At 37.4% G+C, this 21,482-nt stretch overlaps 4 protein-coding genes across 7 annotated transcripts; 3 read left to right on the top strand and 1 right to left on the bottom strand.

Annotated features, from left to right (window-relative positions):
* Positions 1–330: 330 nt before the first annotated feature.
* On the top strand, positions 331–5,010 carry LOC137729430 (chloride channel protein CLC-e). Its single transcript, XM_068468376.1, has 7 exons — positions 331–823; positions 1,274–1,730; positions 1,812–2,015; positions 2,377–2,843; positions 3,381–3,935; positions 4,052–4,260; positions 4,448–5,010. Exons 1-7 carry the CDS (start codon positions 383–385, stop codon positions 4,479–4,481), a joined length of 2,367 nt encoding a protein of 788 aa, XP_068324477.1. The 5' UTR covers positions 331–382; the 3' UTR covers positions 4,482–5,010.
* Positions 5,011–5,270: 260 nt separating this feature from the next.
* Positions 5,271–9,193, bottom strand: LOC137727432 (histone deacetylase 19). Its single transcript, XM_068466295.1, has 7 exons — positions 8,428–9,193; positions 7,778–8,218; positions 7,250–7,480; positions 6,558–6,628; positions 6,419–6,476; positions 5,687–5,758; positions 5,271–5,588 (listed from the first exon to the last, which is right to left on the bottom strand). Exons 1-7 carry the CDS (start codon positions 8,953–8,955, stop codon positions 5,502–5,504), a joined length of 1,488 nt encoding a protein of 495 aa, XP_068322396.1. The 5' UTR covers positions 8,956–9,193; the 3' UTR covers positions 5,271–5,501.
* Positions 9,194–11,395: 2,202 nt separating this feature from the next.
* LOC137730250 (tetraketide alpha-pyrone reductase 1-like) lies at positions 11,396–13,216 on the top strand. The gene is made up of 6 exons (XM_068469310.1): positions 11,396–11,522; positions 11,618–11,787; positions 12,007–12,201; positions 12,490–12,652; positions 12,751–12,943; positions 13,075–13,216. The coding sequence occupies exons 1-6, from the start codon at positions 11,396–11,398 to the stop codon at positions 13,214–13,216; spliced, it is 990 nt and encodes a 329-aa protein (XP_068325411.1).
* Positions 13,217–15,873: 2,657 nt separating this feature from the next.
* On the top strand, positions 15,874–21,482 carry LOC137729881 (tetraketide alpha-pyrone reductase 1-like). 4 transcript variants are annotated; one of them, XM_068468932.1, is made up of 7 exons: positions 15,874–16,013; positions 19,077–19,227; positions 19,461–19,633; positions 20,005–20,199; positions 20,441–20,603; positions 20,714–20,908; positions 21,135–21,482. In XM_068468932.1, exons 1-7 carry the CDS (start codon positions 15,939–15,941, stop codon positions 21,137–21,139), a joined length of 957 nt encoding a protein of 318 aa, XP_068325033.1. In that variant the 5' UTR covers positions 15,874–15,938; the 3' UTR covers positions 21,140–21,482. The 4 variants fall into 4 exon arrangements, with proteins under 4 accessions (XP_068325033.1, XP_068325031.1, XP_068325030.1 ...); XM_068468930.1 differs by having other exon boundaries at positions 15,877–16,013; positions 19,074–19,227; positions 20,725–20,908; positions 21,135–21,455; XM_068468929.1 differs by having other exon boundaries at positions 15,924–16,013; positions 20,725–20,908; positions 21,135–21,471.

The following is a 21,482-nucleotide window of genomic DNA, read 5'->3' as shown; positions in this document are numbered from 1 at the left end:
TCCAAGCTATAGCTATTAATTAAACCCTAAACTTACTTATACTCCAAACAATCTTTATTAACTATGTAGACTTATTAACTGTTGGATTAGAGTCTTAACTTCCAACAAGACGTCCGTTCTTAATTCGTAGAAACGAATGTTTATGTTATCAATGACATACCGCCGTTCAGTTCTATATATGAACTATATTTAATAAGTTACCATAAAAATAACTCTATCATGACTTGGTTAATATGAAAAGAAAAGGAAATTGGGGTAAATAACAGATAATATTTTATATAAATATAATATGAATTATTAATTATTTTATCGAACAATTATCCATTCGTTGGTTGTGATTGGAAATAGGAATGAACACCTTGCTCAACTGGTGTAGCAGCTAATGGGAGGCCTGGACTGCATATGGCGCTTCCCCAACCCCCACTCTCGCCGCCATTTACGTCCCCTGGTCTCTCCTCCTCCTCCTCCATCTTCACCGCCGCCGAGAAAAACCCTCCTCCTATTATCTCCCACATCAAACACCCAAACCAGAACAATCGACACCAAAAATGCCAGTGCTGGGTACACGTCAAACACAAGAACTAGTAAACCCATAAAAAATGGCAGAGCTCTCACTCCCAGACCTCCTCTCTCCCTCCCTCAAACCCAACAAACCCAGCAACAAAACGATGACAATGACAACGCAGAAGAACAAGAAGAAGAAGAGCAAGATGAAGATGGAAGCAGAGCACAAGGCCGTGGCCGCGGGAACTGGACGATAGTGCTTTCGTCGTGCTTGGTGGGTCTGCTCACCGGAATCGGCGTCATTCTCTTCAATTACTCTGTATGTTTGATTTTTACCATTAACCAATTTTCCATTTTTGCTTTTCTTGCTTGCTTGTTTGCAAAGCTTTGAGATTTATCTGAGATTTTAGACGAATTATAATGTTCATGAGATACATTAGCTTGCTTGTCTTCTAGGGCTCTTCATTTACATGTTTTTGTTGACTCACTGCGAGAATGTTAAAAGAATTGTCAGAAAGTGTGTTGTCCACCTGTTTGGCTTGAGTGTTGCAACACTTGAGGGGGCCGTGGGGATATGAAAAACTGTCCCACGTCGGAAAGTTAAGGAACCTTGCCTAGACTTATAAGGAGTCGGGATATTCCCCCATTGCCAATTTGGGGTGGAACCTCAACTTCCGTCACTATTACACATTTTTTGCTTTGCTTTTTTCTTGCTTGCCTTATGGATAAAGATTTGAGCATTTTCTGAGATTTTGATATGAATGGGAAGGTACGTGAGATCCGTGATGTGTTCTGGGGTGGGATTCCTCAACGGGGAGCTTCATGGCTGAGAGAGGAGTACGTGGGAGATACGTGGAAGCAGGTGATTCTGGTTCCGGCTTCTGGGGGTTTGATCGTTGCCATATTAAACTTTCTTCGAGATGCTCTCGAGGATGGTTCACAAGATAACAATGGCAATGAGCAACGTGGAGAAAAAGGGGAGAATTTATTAGTGAAAATGGGAATGCCTGTTTCGGTTTTTGATGGTCTCAAGGCTGCATCGCGTCCTTTTCTCAAGGCAATTGCTTCTTGTGTGACACTTGGGACTGGGAATTCGTTAGGTCCCGAAGGTCCTAGCGTTGAGATTGGAACTTCTATAGCCAAGGGTGTTGGTGCTGTGTTTGATAAAAGTTCGCAAAGAAGGCTCTCTCTTGTGGCTGCTGGATCAGCTGCTGGAATTGCTTCTGGTTGGTCTTCAGTTATGTATTTATCTGTTCTGCCATTGTCAATACATGTTTGCCCTCATTGTAATTGTTCTGTTTTGACAGGGTTTAATGCTGCTGTTTCGGGTTGTTTCTTTGCTGTGGAGTCAGTCTTATGGCCATCACCATCTGATTCCTCATCTATTTCGCTTGTGAATACCACTTCTATGGTCATACTTAGTGCTGTGATAGCTTCTGTAGTCTCAGAAGTTGGTCTAGGTTCTGAACCAGCCTTTAAGGTCCCATACTATGACTTCCGCTCACCTACTGGTACACTATTAATTCTTCAAATTGATACATATAAGAACTTATGTGCTGAGTGAAATTTATTTAATTAATTTCTGCAATTGACTATGGCATCAGTACATAATCTATGAGTATTTACTTGTTCCTGGTAATGTGCTTTGCCTTTACGGAATACGGTTTCTGAATTTTCCCATTATTTGGGTAGTTGATTTCCATTGCATATTCCAAATGGGTAATTTCATAAATGATTGTGTTACAACACTAGTTTATTCATTCTATTGGGATGAATTTTTCAGGCATACCTTTAGTATATCTAGAGGTAGATGTTCAAGTTATTGTTTAAAGCTGCAGTTTTAACAATGAAACGTATTCAAATCATTTTCAGAACTTCCGCTATATCTATTGCTGGGTGTCCTATGTGGCTTGGTTTCGTTAACCTTATCAAAGTGCACATCGTACATGTTGGTATTTGTTGACAATCTTCACAAGACCATTGGCCTACCAAAATTTTTGTTCCCTATCATGGGTGGGTTAGCAGTCGGGCTTATCGCATTGGCATATCCTGAAATTCTTTATCAGGGTTTCGAGAATGTTGATATTTTGCTTGAGTCTCGACCACTTGAGAAATGCCTCTCAGCTGATCTGTTACTTCAGCTGGTAGTGGTCAAGATAGGTGCAACCTCATTGTCTCGAGCCTCTGGATTAGTTGGAGGCTTCTATGCTCCATCACTTTTTATTGGTGCAGCAACAGGAATGGCATACGGGAAATTCATCAGTTCTGCGGTTGCTCAGTCCAGTCCTATACTTCATCTTTCTGTCTTGGAAGTAGCATCACCACAAGCATACGGCCTGGTACAGTTCTATGCTATTTGCATATCTAGTAGATAGTTTACCTTCAAAACTGAAATGTATAGCAATGCTCAACTCGTATGTTTTCATGTATGCATTCTGTTTAGACTTTAGGCTCTTATTGTCAGCGACTCAAAAGTTAGTTGTTTCATTAGTTAATTATTAATGTTTATAAAACAGAATGGCTCGCTATTCCAATCCAAATCTATTTTGATAATTTCTGAGAACAAAAATCACATTTGAATTACGAGGCCGCCTTGTGTAATTATCTAGAATCCTATAACCATTATCTTCAGGGGCAGATACCTTTCTTTTCAGAAGTACAATGTATTTCCTGCATTTGTACTGGTTCTAAGGTGTAGAATGGTCTTTTGATAATTGACATGGAATGTACATAATACCAGTCTCCATGGTAACTTGAAAAATCTTAAAACTTTTTTCGGTGAATATATTATTTCTCTTTCTAGTATCTCTCTGCTAAAATCAAAAGGATTCCCAAAATCTGGATGTAGTTGACGGTTGGAAAGGTTCCATTTGCAGGTTGGAATGGCTGCTACTCTGGCAGGAGTCTGTCAGGTACCTCTGACATCGGTTCTGCTGCTTTTTGAATTGACACAAGATTATCGTATTGTACTACCACTACTTGGAGCTGTAGGATTTTCTTCGTGGATTACGTCTGGACAGACAAGGAGAAAAGATATCTCGAAGACTAAGAAACTAAAACAGGGAAAGTCTAGTAGCAATCAACAACCTGAAGTACCTTCCCCTAGTGCAAGTGGGCTTTCTTCTAGTAATGCTTTCACGTCTAATGCAAGCGACCTTTGTGAATTAGAGAGTTCACTCTGTATAGATGGTTCTGATATTAATACTGAGAACTTAGAGAAGAGGATATCTGTATCTGAGGCCATGAGGACAACATATGTGACCGTTTTAATGGATACATTGCTTACAGAAGCAGTGACTCTCATGCTTGCAGAAAAGCAGCCCTGTGCCATGATTGTCGACGATGATCATATTCTAATTGGTTTACTGACACTTAAAGACATTCAAGAGTTCAGCAATAAATATGCAAAACCAAGACGACAAAGACCCAAGGTAACAGCTAGTCCTTTGCTGCTGGATTATTTTCTTGCTTTACCGGTTCTAATTTTTCCCCATCTACTAAAATTTGTGACCTGTTGAGCTTGAATAACTGGTTGTACATGCTGCAGGAGCTTATAGTATCTGAAATGTGTTCTTCAGACGGGGAAGTATGCCGAGTACCATGGACGGCTACGCCTACTATGACTCTACTTTCAGCTCAGAACATTATGAATAAGTATGGAATGAATCAAATTCCAGTTGTTACACAGCATGTTCAAGATCAAAGAGGGCACTTAATTGGCCTTCTAGACAGAGAATGTATCACTCTCACTTGCAGGTATCTGACCTTTTCTTTCCCGTCATAGCCTGTCTCTCGTTTCTTTATGTCAGCTTTATCAACAAGTTATATAGGAGTAGACTTTTCAATGAAATTTTGGTGACAAATTCCTTTCAACATTTTGCATTGCAATCCGTGCACTGGAGATTTTACAATTTCTAACCTTTCTTTCCCTTGGTTTGTGCAGAGCTTTAGCAACCAGAGAATCCCTTTGCAAGTGACCAATACCGGATGCACTGATTTGTTGATAAAACAGAATACCTGACATCAGATTTATCTTAAAGTTTTTGGTAATACCGTCTGAAGACTCTCAACCTATCCCGGACACATACAATTCCGGCATCCACATGGTTGCTGCCTTAGACCGCCCGGTGCCACACTCAGCAAAGCCTTCCAGTCGACGCTCTGATTGATGAAATCTGGGATCAGCTAGGTTGTCCTGCCCGAACAACTACCAAATCTATAAACAACTGATGGACATAGGAACATGTACAAAGTTGGAAGAGAAACCGTCAAAATTGGGATTTTCCCCTTACCATTTCGCCTTGTAATATAGAGTTACTGGTTTTACTGCAATATCGTACAGCTGATATCATTTGTTATATCACTCCTTTTACAGTTTTACTCGTGAAAAATGAAAATTCTTTTGCGTAAAGGATTCAAGCAGATTATTATCCTAATTTCTCACCTCCAACATTTTCGGAAGCATTGATCACGTATGCCCAATCATTCCGGTTAACGCCCAATAACTGCGGATGTTTGAGTCTAGTAACTACTTGCTCCTATGTTTCAAGATTGAGTGAGGAGGTTGGAATGGCAAAATTATAGGCATCACAAGACATCCTAAATTTCTAGTCCCATGTTCTTCCCAAATGAAATGGATTTTTAGAACACCAAAATCAGGAACAGGACTACCGATTGGAATTATGATTCCTGAAATAAACACGGTTTTAGGGCGACAAAAATATACAGTTTTAAGGTACGACAGTATAATTACAAATCGACGCATCTACCAAATTTGGATACTTATCCATATAAGTTTAAACAAGCGTTGAATTCTTACAAAATACACGAAATACTACGATACAGGAAATGCTAAGATACATGAAATGCTACAGCCCAAATAAATTACCAACTTCACAAATCGTTGGACAGTAGAAAGTTTTTCTTTGTCGAGCGATGGTTAAGTTAGAATGACTTGGTGATAAAGTCACCCCAAATAAATTTGCTCGCGATAATGTTTATATCTGGTCTGCAGGTTTATTCGTAGGCTCTTGTTCAACCTTCACAGCTGGTTCATCTGCAGATCCAGAGCCCATATCCAAAGCCTGCAAATATCAAAGTCGACAGAGAACTATTAGTGGGAGAGCGTTTTTATGTCAAAGCGAATCCTGATTTTATTGATGGCCTTATGTGTTAACTTCACCTTTGTTCCTGTCGTAATCTCTTCTACTGCTGGATCATAGCCTGAGCTTCTAGCATTCTCCGAGGTCCCTTTCTGGATCTCCAGCGTGCCACAACAACGAGAATCAGATATTGTTGAGGTAAATAACATAACAAATAGGTTCATCATCCAAGAGGAAAATAGGCCACATGTTAATGTAAATTTTAAAATGCGGCACCGCAAAGGAAATGAGCACATCTTAAACATATAATCATAAACAGCAGCAGCTACCAGGGCTGGAAACATTATATTCTTATAAGAAAGAAAGGGAACATTACTAATCACCAATGTAGGCTTCACGTAACATTATATAAGAAACAGGATAACAGTGAGAAGCAAAGAAACACTATGAAGAGACAAGAGTCCCCTTTATTTACGATTTGGATGGCTTGAAATCAGTTCTAGGTAAATCCAGGTTTTGGTAAGTTTACCGTTAGAGCCGTCAAGAATGGTGCATATTAACTTGGTTCATTGCGTCATCTAAACTAATGAAATAGTAAACTACACAGGACTGTTTAACTTGTGGATAGAAGATTTTGTTTTTTCCTGTAACTTTCATCTTTTAGCCTTTCGTCAATATATTTGTCCTTTATCAAAAAATGTAGCAGTGCTTAAGAATAGACAAATGAATTGGTAGCCAAATACAGTGAATTATAGTTTAAATGACTCCACAGCCGAAAAAAGTTTGAGTTCGAGAGATGATGTGTGACATACCGGATCTTTAACCTCAGGTTCAACGATCTCTTTCTTTACTCTGCTTGGTAAAGGCTTACTGTATAAAACAGAAATCAGTATATTGCCAAGACAAAAGTGCTAGATAATGAGAGCAAATTAGGAGAATAAATTGAAGTACCGTTCATCATCAACCTCCATATCAGAATCTGGATCCCACCTCTCATCTGGGTCATCCTGTTCTTCATTCTCCTGAAAGAAGTTAAAAGGAATAAATATTAAACCATTGAATACAAGCCAATAAAAACAACGTTAAATATTGAGTACATAACAACTGAGATTAGATTGATCTGAACAGGCAAGCTACATTCTTTATACATAGATTAGTCGGAATGGAGCTTTGCCGCTGTTTACATACACAACTTTTACTTTTGGATCATCACTATACTCGTTAAAAAAGTCTACTGAGACTTCCATCAAGTAATCCACAGTTATCATACTACAGGAAGGAAGCGGAAAATATAGGAATGTCAAAATGTAAGCTTGATAGCAAATAGATGGAAGGAAAAGACAGAAATTTGGGGTCTTCTGCTCAGGAAAAATGTGGAGTACATGCAGGTACCGGGTGGTTCATTATGCTACAAGAAATCTTGAGAACAACAAGTTACTAATTTAGACAATAGACAGAAGACAACCTCATGCACTTTAGCTGTATAATGTCAAATCCGAACAATGAACAGTAACTTGCTATGATAAGTCTAAAAAATCAATGCATAAGAAAAAATTTCAATCAGATGATTATTATGTTTTGATGAAAATAGAAGATGGAAAAACGAATTAGTTCTGAGAAAATGATTAGTTGCAGAAACATACCTCCGGAAGCTCAGTATCAGGTGGTCTGTCCTGAAATTGGACACTGGGTGCATGCTGAAGCGTGGAGAGGTTTTCAAGAAGCTTTGACCGTATTTCTTCTAGTAACACATGAGAGTTCTTATTTTCCATGTTACTCGGGGCAACATGAAGAGTATAATCTGGGCCAAAATACTCATAATACTCGTGCTGTGGCATTTTGTCCTCAATTTCTGCTCCAAGTGCTACTCCTGTCTGCATTACAGACAACATATCAAAATCAAAAGAATTCCATAAGACTCAAGACTAAACAAAAATTAGATGCACCAAATACAGATGATGTGGAACTACACATGTCACATTTACAGCAATGTGTTAAAGGGTAGTCGTTTGCCAGGCACTATACTCATATTATGCAATCACAAAACATTAACATGCTCTGGCAAGAGATTATAACTCGTGATAAAAACCATGCGATATGTTAGCACAATCAGATCACGGGTGAAATAATTTGGAAACGTTAAAAGGTAAAACAGAATACGAGAAGTGTACCTCGTAGCACCAGCAACGAGCAACATTGCGAATGGTATAGCCACCGCCACCTAGAAGCAAGAGCGGAACGTTGAAGGATCTCATATATCTAACACACTCAGCGTGACCTTTGATGGAAAGATTGAAGCAGCCAAGCCTGTCTCCAGATAAGGAATCAGCACCACACTGGAGAACCACAGCCCCAGGCTTAAAAATTTCCATCACCTTCCCAATGATGGGCTTGAACAAGTAATGGTAGCTCTCATCATCAATCCCATCATCCAACGGGACATTAAGGGAGTAATACTTCCCTTTTCCGTACCCAATATCGCGAATGTCCCCTGTGCCAGGGAAATAATCCCCAAACTTATGAAACGAAACGGTCATGACCCTGTCTGTCGTGTAAAACGCCTCCTCAACACCGTCTCCATGGTGAATATCAATATCCACATACAAAACGCGCTGTTCAGGCAAAACATTACCAATTTCAGTAACCCATTTCAGAGATTACACAATACAAAACTAAACCAACATCAAAGAGTTTGAAACTTTAACCGTGCAATTCACATTTTCGACAACCGAATTCAGAGATCATACAAAACAAAACAAACCCAATAATCCAAACATCAAAAAGCTCAAAACTTTAACACTACGCAATCAGATTAACTAACCTCGTGCTGCTTAAGAAGCTCCAAAATTGCAAGAACAATGTCATTCACATAGCAAAACCCAGAAGCCTCACACTTTTTAGCGTGGTGCAAACCGCCAGCCCAATTAATCGAAATGTCGCAAATCCCATGGTTGAGCTTCACAGCGCCGCCGACCGACCCGCCGGCGTAGGTCTGGCAAAACGAGTACAACCCATCAAAGACAGGGCAGTCCTCGCCGACATTGAACCGCTTGAGCTGCCGCAGCTGGTCCTGCTGGGTTTCCGGGGTGATGTTCCGGAGGAACGCCACGTAATCGTCGGCGTGGAAGCGGCAGAGGTCGCGGTCGCGGGCCGGGTAGGGTTTGAGGACCTGCATGTTCTGGAGGAGGCCGTAGTGGGCGAGGAGGGCGTGGGTCATCCGAATTCGGTGGGGCTTCATCGGGTGGCCCTGCCCATAATAGTAATTTCCCACTTCTGGGTCGTAGAAATAGCTCACCTTCCTCTTCACGCCGTCGGGACCCGACGCTAGAGAGTTGCCGCCGGTGTCCATCGTCGGCGGAAACCAGATTTTTCAGCCAAAAATTGGAATTTTTATAATTTTCAGATTGGTTTATTGGGGGTTTAAATCGGCGGGTAGGGCACCAAATCGATGTAAGGAAACTGCTTTATTTTGGTCTATTTATATCTGATTTATTTAATGGAGAAAGAAAATGGCTTGGATTTAATTTGAATTGGAAGGAGTGAGAGAGTGAGTGAGAAGAAAGAACAAGAAGAACGTAGCTTTTGTTTGTTGTTTTATTTGTTCCCTCTTTCTTTACTAGGGTTTTTCTCAGTCCTGATTTTGGCCAAACTCATTATTTTAATATTTTATTTTCAAAATCAATTAATATCGTTCTTGACATTCACTATCGAACATCAATTTGGTCATTCCTTTTAGATTTTATTAATTATCCTGTTAGTTTATATGTGAGATCCACAAATTCAATAAAATTGTGACACGTGAATTACACAAAAAAAGGGTTTTTATTGCAAATGATTATTGACATTTATCAAACTCCTCATTTTGATCTCTAAGTTTCAAAAATTGATAAATATGGTCCCTGACTTCCACTACCGCACATCAATTTATTCATTCTGTTAAAATTTCGTCATTATTTTTTATTAGTGTACTGATATGGCCCCGTTAATTCAATCATATGACTCCACGTGGATTAATTATAAAAAACTATTTTAGTGTAAACAATAAGTGGAGAGGAAATGTATGAATTCGAGATGCAGTATGTCGAAATAGAATGTTGTATGCATCAAGACAATCTTCCGCTTGCGTATTTGAGGATGATTTACAAAGAAATGTTTAGGTTAATACAAATTAAATCTGAATAGGTAGTGGTACTTAAATTAGCAGTATGTCGAAATAGAATGTTGTATTCATCAAGACAATCTTTCGCTTGCGTATTTTACGATGATTTACAAATAAATGTTTAGGTTAATACAAACTAAATCTGAATAGAAAGTCGTACTTACATTAGGCTTAATTTAGTTTTTTCCTTTTTTTTTTTTTTTTTTTTTTTTGTGTGTCAAAAAATAGAATTTTATTAGATTAGGCGTTAGATTAGCTACCAATGAAGTTTGAACCTACGTCCTCATGTAAAGACTCAACTTATTTCCATCACTGTAGTAAAAGACCACTTGCTTAGACTTAATTTAGTTGAAAGTAGTGATTATATTTTTTTTTCGTGTCCATGATATGTGGGAAGCCACGGTCACCAATCGAGAAAGTCAAAAATGAATATAAATTTACTCAATTGTTACTTTTAATTAATCTCATCTTGATTTTTAAGTATTCAATTACAGGTTTTGAAGTAAAATTCGTACTTTTTTTTTTTTAATTCCATTTGTCATAGTAAACACATGGAAGTGAGAAATTGGAAAGGTTTTATGTAATGCTCTGATACTCATGTTCTAGTAAAGCAGGGACATCAATTCACATTTCTTATAATAAGTTTAATAGTTGTGTCTTCCCAGTATTTGAAAAGATCTTAAGTTCGAATTTTTCCCTTTAATTGATTAGAAAATGAAAACAAAAATAGAGTAAGGTCCAGTTTAGTATTACTTTTTTTAACCAAAAACTGCTTCACTTTAAAGTTAAACAATAAAAAAGTGTTTGGTAAAAACAAAATATACTGCTTATTTTAAAAGCAATGGCCTCCAGAGAGTAGTTTTTAAAAGTAGCCTATATGTTGCTTTTAAAAGTTGATTTAATAAAAAACAGAGTTAAGCCTTCAGAATATTTTTAATTCCTGCTATACGCTCATTAATTTTAAACTATGACATTATTTATCCATCTAGACACTTCTTTTACACTGTTTTTCAAACTCACAACACTTTTAAAAATACAGTTTATAAAACACTCAACTGCTTTATTTTGCAGCTGATTATTCTTAAAGCATAGCATAAGCAATTTATCAAAAAAGCACAACAATCCCAAACTGGCCCTAAATCTAGTGGTAATTGTATTATTTTTTTTTAACAGTGTTTTTTTTAAAAGAAATTTAATGTCGTATCTACATGTAATAATGTCAACAACTATCGTTTATAAAAATTTGGACTTACATTATCGTCCAACAAAGCTTATACTATGTATCGTTTATAAGAGGGATCAAGAAATCGAGTCAAAATATTTGATATGGAGCTTGTGCTGCTAAAATGGCATCGGACTTCATCACTTTTGCATGACTTGCCTACTTCTAACCTTAGCTCAAGCTAAAAATCATTTCCCTCATGTCTTTGACTTAATAAACTTCATAAAGATCAAGATTATCTTTATAGTAATAAACCACAAGCATAGGATGGCTTACCTAAACAGTTCTTAATGAGAAACCTCAATGCACGCAGCATGCGCTTTTATATTGTTTATATCTATACATTCCTTATAAAACCTGGTGGCTTGGAATATGCAGTCGGACTAAAGCACTGCTAATTTGAATGAGATGAATCAAAAACTCGAATCCAAAAGTAAAGTTTGTGTCACCGGGGCTTCTGGTTTTCTGGCATCCTGGCTCATTAAGCGGCTTCTCTTATCCGGCTATCATGTAACGGGGACGGTAAGAGATCCAGGTAGGTACCGTAACCCCCAAGTCAATCTGCTTCATGTAGCATTGGATTCGTTTTTTCAACATAAAACTTATGTGGTTTTCTGCATGAGTTCAAAGGAAACGAGAAGAAATTGGCGCATTTGTGGAGGCTAGAAGGAGCTAAGGAAAGGCTCAGATTGCTGAAGGCAGATTTGATGGAAGAAGGCAGCTTTGATGATGCAATCTTAGGGTGCCATGGTGTTTTCCACTCTGCTTCCCCTGTTTTGAAACCTTCATCTGATCCCAAGGCATGTTGCTCATCTAACTTTTTCTCGTTAAATATATGACTTATGTTATGTTGTTACGCTATCAATACAGATTATACATTTAAACAGAATTTCACCGTACTAATAGCCGAGATTGATAGTTTATCACATAGCATGCGGGACAAGAGAACATTTCGCTTAAAATTAATGGTCTTGTACATAATTTGAGTATTGTGCTTATCTTTTGTCATCCATGCACAGACCGAAATCCTGGAACCGGCTGTTGAGGGTACCTTGAACGTGTTACGTTCGTGTAAGAAGAATCCGTCTCTAAGGCGCGTGGTCCTTACCTCATCTTCTTCAGCTGTAAGGGTGAGACCAGAAGGGGATTTCACCTCCAACGTACCGCTTGATGAGTCATCTTGGAGCTCTGTCGAACTCTGCGAGACGCTTCAGGTAGCACTAATTAACAAAACTCTCTCTGTCTGTTCTTGTTAAGTATTTTTCCTTACCACTGCCAGTATGCAGTCCAATATTCGATGACGTTTTCAGCGAATTCGACATAACTTTGCAGGCTTCCATTCTTAAATACACAAATAGCTAGCTGCAAAACAAATCAATGCAGACTTGTATTGATCTATGCTATTACATTTCTTAAGCTCGATAATTTATTTTTCCATGTACATTACATATGATACATCCGAACGGTGAACTGACAAATTATGCATCTACCAATTACAAAAGATATGGTACCCTTTGTCGAAAATTTTAGCTGAGAAAGCAGCATGGGATTTCTGCAAAGAAAATGGGATTGATTTGGTAACCATCCTACCCTCCTTCGTGATCGGGCCTAGTTTGCCCCCTGATTTGTGTTCTACCGCATCAGATGTTCTTGGCCTACTTAAAGGTACTACTACTGCTGATTTATGTCCCTGCATCATAAGCGCTTCGTTTAATCTTGATCATAAGCGCGTTAAATGGTTATTTGTTTGAACATTCAAGCAGGTGAAACAGAGAAATTCAAATGGCATGGAAGGATGGGATATGTTCACATTAATGATGTTGCACTCTGTCACATCTTAGTCTATGAGCATGAAAGTGCTCATGGTCGATATCTTTGCAGCTCAACGGTTTTGGACAACAACGAGTTGGCTTCCTTATTATCTGCAAGATATCCATCCTTACCAATCCCCGCAAGGTTTTATTTTTTACCAGCTTCAATTAATTAAGCATTCTGAATCCTAATCTCTAAAAAGAAAAAACGCGTGTCGCACTAAGCGTATCAATTATATCAGATGATTAATCGAATATTGAAGTGGGAATTTTCAGGTTTGAGCAACTAGGGAGGCCACACTATGAGATGAACACCTCAAAGATTGAGAGTCTAGGGTTCAAGTTTAAGAGTATCCAAGAGATGTTTGATGATTGCATTGCTTCTTTGGTGGAACAAGGCCATCTTCCTGCACTCTAGTTAATTTATGCTCTGTGATTTTCTTGCCATACTGGCACTGGCTGAATAAAGTAGTTAATAACTCTACTTTAGCCTGTACTACTACTTAATCAATGGTTTGGACTTTGGATTCACAATATAATATGTAAAATGTTTGACAAAAAATGTTTCCTCTCTCTTTTTTTTTATTTAACTATTTTTTATGGTTGGACAAGTAATATGCGGAAAAAAAGGAATTCAAATTCAAAAGTCTCCGTTCGTGAGTATGTGATATCAATCGCTTAAATTATAAATTATAAGTGCTTCATCTATTTATAAACATTTGACTATGCCCATAGGTGGGTTGAAATACTTTTAAGCTTTTTTGGGTCTCTCTGGGGATTAGTCTTTTTTTTTGGGGTGTTGGATATCTCAAATTTTGGCCAAAAAAATTATAGAAAAATACAGAAATCATATTCATTGCTCAAAGAATGCATGAACTCTAAATAAATATATGAATTCTACTAGATAAGTGAATGTGTTTGGAATATCAAGAGTCAATCTATGAAGTTTGATGTATTTGATAGAAAAGCAATCTAGAAGCATTTTGATGGGACTCCTAATCACTAATGTACATTGATTGAAACCTTATTAGTTTTTAATTTTTGGCCAATTAACTTTGTATACATTAGCATGTTAGCAATAGCAACAACTATTTTATATTTTAAATTAAACGTTACAACTCAGGTTTTTCCCATGATTAAAATGTCAAAAATAAGTTAACAAAAGAGTAGTTTTTTTTTTTGAACAAACGATATTATTTCCACTAAGGGGGGTAGGGGGGTAGGCTAAGCCTCACAATAGGTTAGTAATAATGTGGTTTGAATTCACCTTCTCGATAATCGAACCTAAGACCTCTCATTTACAAGTGAAGAGGAATACCACTAAACCGTAGTATAAATAACATATATACTTTGATTTGATTTAGATTAATTATAGGGATTTACTTGGGTTAGTTTGACTTGATTCTACTTAGGCATGTGGGAGCATAGTTTTCCCCCTCAAGAAGTCAATTCACTACTCTCAAAAATTAGGATTTGGATTTCATCCGGATCTAAATTGTGGGGATCTTAAAGATTTTCATATCCTAATCATTTATCGTACATTGTGCAATCAGAAATCATTTGATTTTTTTTATTTAAAATTAAACACAAATAGTACTTAAAAAAAAACTAACCACACGATGTACGATGAATGACTAAAATGTAAGGATCTGAGAGGATCATCATCCCTATAATGATGCTAAAGAGATGTTGCATTATCCCACTAACATGCCCTTGTGGAATATCCAATGAGTTAAGGAGAAAAATGCAGGGAAGTGAAACTTGGAGCCCAGTACTTCAAAGCCTATGCATATAAATGGCAACTAACGTACCTACAGGAAAGTAGAAATGAAATTATTCTAAAGTTCTCCTACAATCATAATAAGTACTCATTAATATGAGTGTCATAGTGTTTTTGCACGTTTCTCACCAATACGTTTCTCAATGTATTTATGAGATTACTCATTGGTGAGAAACGTGCAAAAAGCATATGGAGAGGCCGAGAACACCGTCCAAGCTATAATGGCGGTACAAGTTAAATCCCCAAACAGCGAAGGTTCTCTGCCCTCCTTTATGATTTCACGAATTGACAAGAAAAGCTTTTATGCACATATTGATATGCAGGAGCACTTGACAAATGAGAAAGTGAGAAGTAGCATGTACAATTATCTTCCAAGCTTTCTAGATGGATATCAAACTGAATTGCTAACAAACTAATAAAACAGTTGCATAGTAGAATTTTGATGTTTTGGGCAAATTGTTAATGTGTCATGTGATCTATAAAATTCTCTCGTACCCATCAATACTATTTTTCCATCCACTTTTTAACGATAGTTTTAATGACATCTCTAACCTTTTGCAGAATGACTAATAAGGACCATCTTTAACCTTTTATTCTTTTGTTTTTGTTTTTGTGTTAATTTTTCTTACTTTTTAGGTTCATTCAGAAAATTAGAATAATGTAAACTTTAATTTCAATTAAAAAACTAAAATTAGAATGAACGAAAACATGAGCCCAGCAAGTTGAAGCCATCGCAATGACACCAACCAAGTTGAAATCATCGTTTTCCTCGTCTCTAATGTTAGTTCCTTCGTGTCCATTCCAACTCTTCATCAAACACCATAAACCAATTTCAATTACCTTAAGAAACCTTACTCTTTTTCTCTTTCTCTTTCTCTCATACCCATTGATATATAGTTTCGGCAATCTACGTCAAACTTTACTCAGGTCAATTAATTGACGCCATTTCAATACCCCACTTCAATTAATCCTCTAATTGCGTTGTAATTGCATGGAGCAACTACGACGTCGACCGAGGATCTCACTCATCCTCATATAAAATTAGAGATGGAATTAGCTGACGATGGGAAGGGGATTGCCTGCCGTTGAGTGGGTGTGGTCTTGATAAATGAATATTACTTATTATCATAACTGTCGGTTTGTTGGATAGAGTGTAACTAAGATGGCTTTGAATGGAGTCAATTTTTAAAAAAAATAATTTTTGGACGACAAGAAGACGAAAAAATGAGAGCCTCTTTTATAGCATCCCTTTTCAGATATTTATTTTATTCTGGCCATGCCAAGCATTATTCTAATCCAACGGACTGAATGGCGTCAGGTTTTGCCAGATGAGAATATATGCTGCTCTTCTGAACTTGACATGTTTGACTTGGGTTCTCCGCAACTGGATCTCACCATTTTCCTGCCGGCTGGAGCCCTCAAACAGTCAAACCAGGTCTGGTTTTCCTCTCTCTCGTCTCTTACCTTCGGTATCTTATTTCATCCCTACTTTTTCACTCTCGGAAGAAATCCAACTTAATCCAATCTGAAAACTTACAAACATAAACAAAATCTGATCCATTTAACATATTTTCTTCCGCTCTTTGGTTCTCCAATTTTCATGAGAAATAGGAGAAAAACTAGCAAACATAAACAATCTGACCCATTAAACATATTTTCTTCCGCTCTTTGGTTCTCCAGTTTTGTAAGAGAAATAGGAGATGGGTTTTGATTATTAATAGATTACTAAATAAGAATAGCATATGAATCTTAGAATGCCAAGTTTTGCGTCAGATCTTCAGTTAACTTCAAGTGTTTCATGTCTTTTCTTAAAATTTTATTTCCAAGTTTTTTTAGATCTTCCTTTACTCTTTTTGTCGTGAGTCCCTGTCTCACATATTCTAACTGTCTCACATATTCTAACTGAAGTATCTGTGGATCTTCGATTCACATGTCCAAACCACCTTAATCGATTTTGTCGCATCTTATCTTTGATTGCAGCTGCTCCTATTTTACCTTGGATATCCTCATTTTTAATCAAATTATTTTTCGTGTGTCCACATATCTAACAAAGCATTATCATCTTGCTACACTCATTTTTTGCATGTGTTGATGTTTGACCGCCTGACATTTTTTGCAATAAAACATTGATGGTCTTATTGTCGTCCTATTAAATTTTCTGTTTAACTTTAGTGGCATACGACGGTCACACAACACATCCTATGCAGTCTTCCACTTCATGGTCGAGATTTTCATTCAATTTTTCGTTCTTTTGCAAGATAGATACAAAATAACGAAAGCGTCCACTCTTTGATTCCTGATCTCCAATCATCACCCCTATTTCATTTGGACCTCCATTTCCACTAAACTTGTACTCCATATTCTTTGTCTTTGACCTACTTTGGCCAAGACCTTTAGTTCCAACACTTCCCGCCAAAAGTTTAGCTTCGCATTTACTCCCTCCCGCATTTCATCTATCAACATCATCTGCAAAAAGTATACACCAAAAAATATCATCATGAATATGTCCCTTTAACCCCTTCATAACCAATGCAAAAAGATAAGGTTAGCATAAACAAGTAATTGACTAATCTTTGCATTTGGCTAGTGAGTGAATGTAAAAAAGAGAAGAAATTGAGTATCCGCACAATTTTGTTTATTTCATCCTTAGTTCTCCTTTAATTTATTCGCTCCAAAGGTTTGAACATACATTGGTGCGGATGGGGAGGGAAAATGTCTGCCGAAATCACTTTCTTTTTTACTTGTTGGATTAGGGCAGTTGGGTGAAAGGAAGAGGTTTGATGGGTTGCAGCCGTGTGGTTTCAGTGCTTGGATTTTGTTTGGACAGTTTGGTTTGAAAGTCTATAAATTATAATGCACACATTTGAATACACCAATTAGACTACAAAGCAACAGATTTGGGCGTAGTCAAGTTGGATAAAGTAATGTGCTCACCACCACCACCCCCCCTCCCCCCTCTCTTTCACCAATTAGACTACAAAGCAACAGATTTGGGCGTAGTCAAGTTGGATAAAGTAATTCACCTTCATGAATAATACCCCATGTTGGTGTTTTACGGCCCCAATAAACTATTCGATCTCTTCTAACCTGTTTCCATATGCATTTGCTATTAATAAATATTTTTGTTGAAGTTCCTTTTGATTGCAAATATAAGGATAGTATAGTGGCACAAGTAAGGGTGTCGAACCACAGGGACTGATAAACAAATAAGTAAAACCTTTGACTCTTACATATTAGCATTAGTTAATGACTCCTATGATTTAAAACTGGGGGGTTTAAGTAATTTTGGAAAAGAAATAAAGATAGAAAGAAAAGGGAAAAATTAGAACTACCTAAAAATAAACCTAAGACTTGAAATAGGTTAAAAATGTTTTTAGTACATAAATATGTCTTCCCCTAAACATTCATAAATCAATGAGATGATATTTTAACTTATTTATTTCAAATGCACAACTAAGATGTTCACATATCTAGCTTGACATATAACTAGATTGTATGAATCCTCATTTTCTTTGCATGTGAGATGCATGGCATATACATCAAACTTATATTTGTAGGTGCAACCTAACTAGGCATATACTCAGATTTAGCACCCAGAAACTCATTAAGAACGAAGAGGATTATGAACATCACATGAACCCTAGAACATGGCATTTATCCTAGATTTTCATGGAATCAGTTTACATGATTAGTTCTGAACCTAACCACATGTTGCTAATGAATGAAAGAAGATATGGCAGTCATCCTTATCATTCTCACTCAACATAAAGCAAACATAAACAAGGTAGTTAAGCTTGAAAATATGTGCTTGAAACAATTGAAGGCTGAATACATAAAAAATTAGGAAAGCTAGAACCTAGAAACTGCTCAAGGCCGAAGACTCTTGCTCTCTTCTGATTCTATGTTTTTTTGTTTTTTTCTCCTCTTTTTCCCTCATGTTGTGTATTTGTCTCCTATTAAAAGGCTTAGGAGTTATCTAACATCTGACACATTTACATCCTTAAATTGACTCTCATTTATAGCTCATTACAATCAGCTTTTAGCATAGGAGTAACTGAAAACTAGCTGTTATTAAAATTTATAACTGAACAGCTCCTCTTTATTCTGTCATAATTTCTTGTCAAAACCTCCGAATCACAAGCTGTAAAGACTATCAGAAAGAAGACTTCCAAGGCTTTCCAACATATATGGCCCATTTTCTAATTCATTCTGAGCACTTCGGGGCAAAGCTTGCAAGTTGGCTGTTCTGTAAGGGCCTTTTCTGGCAGATCTTGGGCCGCTATGGTCTGGTCTTGGGCGAGTTGGGCTTCAAAATGTCCATTCTAGGCTCTTAAGATATTCAAAATAAGATGATTTCTTCAAGCCCTTACTTTCATCTTAAAATACAATACAAACAACAAAATACTTTGTGATGCATAGAGATTTTAAGTCAAAAACCTATGTAAAAGAGGGCGTAAAAGTATAACTTTATGCACTCAACAATTTTGGCTTGCAGTAGAAGAGTGCTGCTAATTTGAAGGGGATGGATGAAAAACTTGAATCCAAAGGCAAAGTTTGTGTTACGGGGGCTTCCGGCTATCTGGCATCTTGCCTTATAAAGTGGCTTCTCTTGTCGGGCTATCATGTAATTGGAACCGTCAGAGATCTAGGTAATCTCCTCGTCAATCTCTATGATCAAAGCCTGCAATGCATTTCTTTATTAAATGACAGATTTTATATCGATGATATATGTGTCGATGACAATGGTAGATAATATGCCTGTTAATAGAAAACCTTATTATTGTGTCATCGATCCAAAATTCTTCCTTCAACAAATAACAGACGTCCGCACACAGAATGTTTATAAGATTATGATATTCTGGTTTGTGCAATGCATTCAAAGGAAACCAGAAAAAGTTGGCGCATTTATGGAAGCTGGAAGGAGCTACAGAAAGACTCAGATTGGTGGAGGCTGATTTAATGAAAGAATGCAGCTTTGATGATGCAATCTTGGGATGCCATGGTGTCTTCCATTCTGCTTCCCCTGTATTGAAGAAACCTTCATCTGATCCAAAGGCATGTTGCATCTTATCTGAGACTATATATGCCTTAAAATTAAGGGAACTTTTTTTTTTTACCCTGATTCCTGAACACTGGGCCTTTGAGATTGCAAAATCTTCAATCTGGATTGTACATTGAACAAAAGTTCACCCTCTCGATAGTTCAGATTGATAGTCTGGGTTGTACATTGAACAAAAGTTCACCCTCTTGTTCACCCTCTCGATAGTTCAATTGATAGTCTGGATTGTACATTGAACAAAAGTTCACCCTCTCGATAGTTCAGATTGATAGTCTAATTAGCATAACGTGTCAAATTTCTAGCTCCCAAATTATTAAGCCTTCACACAAATTGAGGAATGTTGTTATTCTGTGTCATGCATATATAGACAGAAGTCTTGGAGCCAGCGATTGAGGGCACCTTGAACGTGTTGCGTTCGTGTAAGAAAAATCCATCTCTGAGGCGAGTGGTTCTCACTTCATCTTCTACAGCTCTAAGGAATAGACCCGATGAAGATTTAGCATCCAGTTTAAAACTGGATGAATCATCTTGGAGCTCTGTGGAACACTGCCAGAGACTTCAGGTTGCTTTCATCACCTAATTCACATAAAATCTTCAGTAGTTAATATTTTTTTTTCTGGTACAATTAAGAATAATTTTGAATTCTGCTTGCTTATGCCATGTACATTATATATTGTATGTGTGTGTGTGTGTGTGTGTGTGTGTGTGTGTATGTGTAACCAACTAACTGATTAACTGACAAATTATGTATGCTTTCATGATTCGCTTCATTGATCTGGCCGTGTATGTACCTGTTACAAAAGCTCTGGTACCCTTTATCTAAAGTTCTAGCCGAGAAGGCAGCGGGGGATTTTTGCGAAGAAAATGGGATCGATTTAGTAACTGTTCTACCTGCGTGGGTGATTGGACCTAGTTTGTCACCTGATCTATGTTTGACTGCATCACGGGTACTCAGCCTGCTTAAAGGTACTACTGCTGCTGCCTGGTTTATGTAGATCAAACCGATACACTGTAGATTACGCATGATTTTCACTTGTTGATCTTGGTTTAATTTAAACGGTTATTTTTTTCCTGAGCAATTAAGCAGGGGATACCGTATGGTATGGAAGAATGGGATATGTTCACATTGATGATGTTGCACTCTGTCACATCTTGGTTTATGAGCATGAAAGTGCTCATGGTCGATATCTTTGTAGCTCAACAGTTTTGGACAACGATGACTTGGCTTCCTTATTATCCATGCGGTATCCTTCCTTACCTATTGCCAAAAGGTAAATCGACCAAATCCCAATTGCTGAAATAATTGTGTCGTCAATGTGTGATTCGTATGTCACCGGTGTTTGATTTTGATAAGTTCAGCAATCAGAAATTGATAAGCTAGCTACATTTGATCTACCACATGGTAATAAAGTAAAAACATATGAAGATGAACTTGAACAAGCAGAAATTTATATATACTCTGTTGTTTTGAAGTTTAATTAACATGGGAATTTTCAGGTTGAAGCAAGTAAGCGGACCATATTATGAGTTGGACACATCAAAGTTGCAGAGTCTAGGATTCAAATTCAAGACTATCCAGGAGATGTTTGATGATTGCATTGACTCTTTGGTGGAGCAAGGCCATCTTTCTGCACTCTAGTTAATTTATGCTCTGTGAAAGCAAACTAAAAACATACTCTGATTCATCAAGATGAAAAATAAAAACTGACTTAACCCTAGGGCATGCGGCACATGGATTTTCTATCTGTTTAATGCATTGCTGCTAGTGTTTATATCATACGGAAACAACCTAAATGCATATGCAGCAGCAGTAGGAAAAACCCTAAACTCATCTAATGCGTGCGG

Source organism: Pyrus communis, chromosome 3 (assembly GCF_963583255.1).
Source record: "Pyrus communis chromosome 3, drPyrComm1.1, whole genome shotgun sequence".
NCBI lineage: Eukaryota > Viridiplantae > Streptophyta > Magnoliopsida > Rosales > Rosaceae > Pyrus > Pyrus communis.
This window is presented reverse-complemented; position numbering and strand designations above follow the sequence as displayed.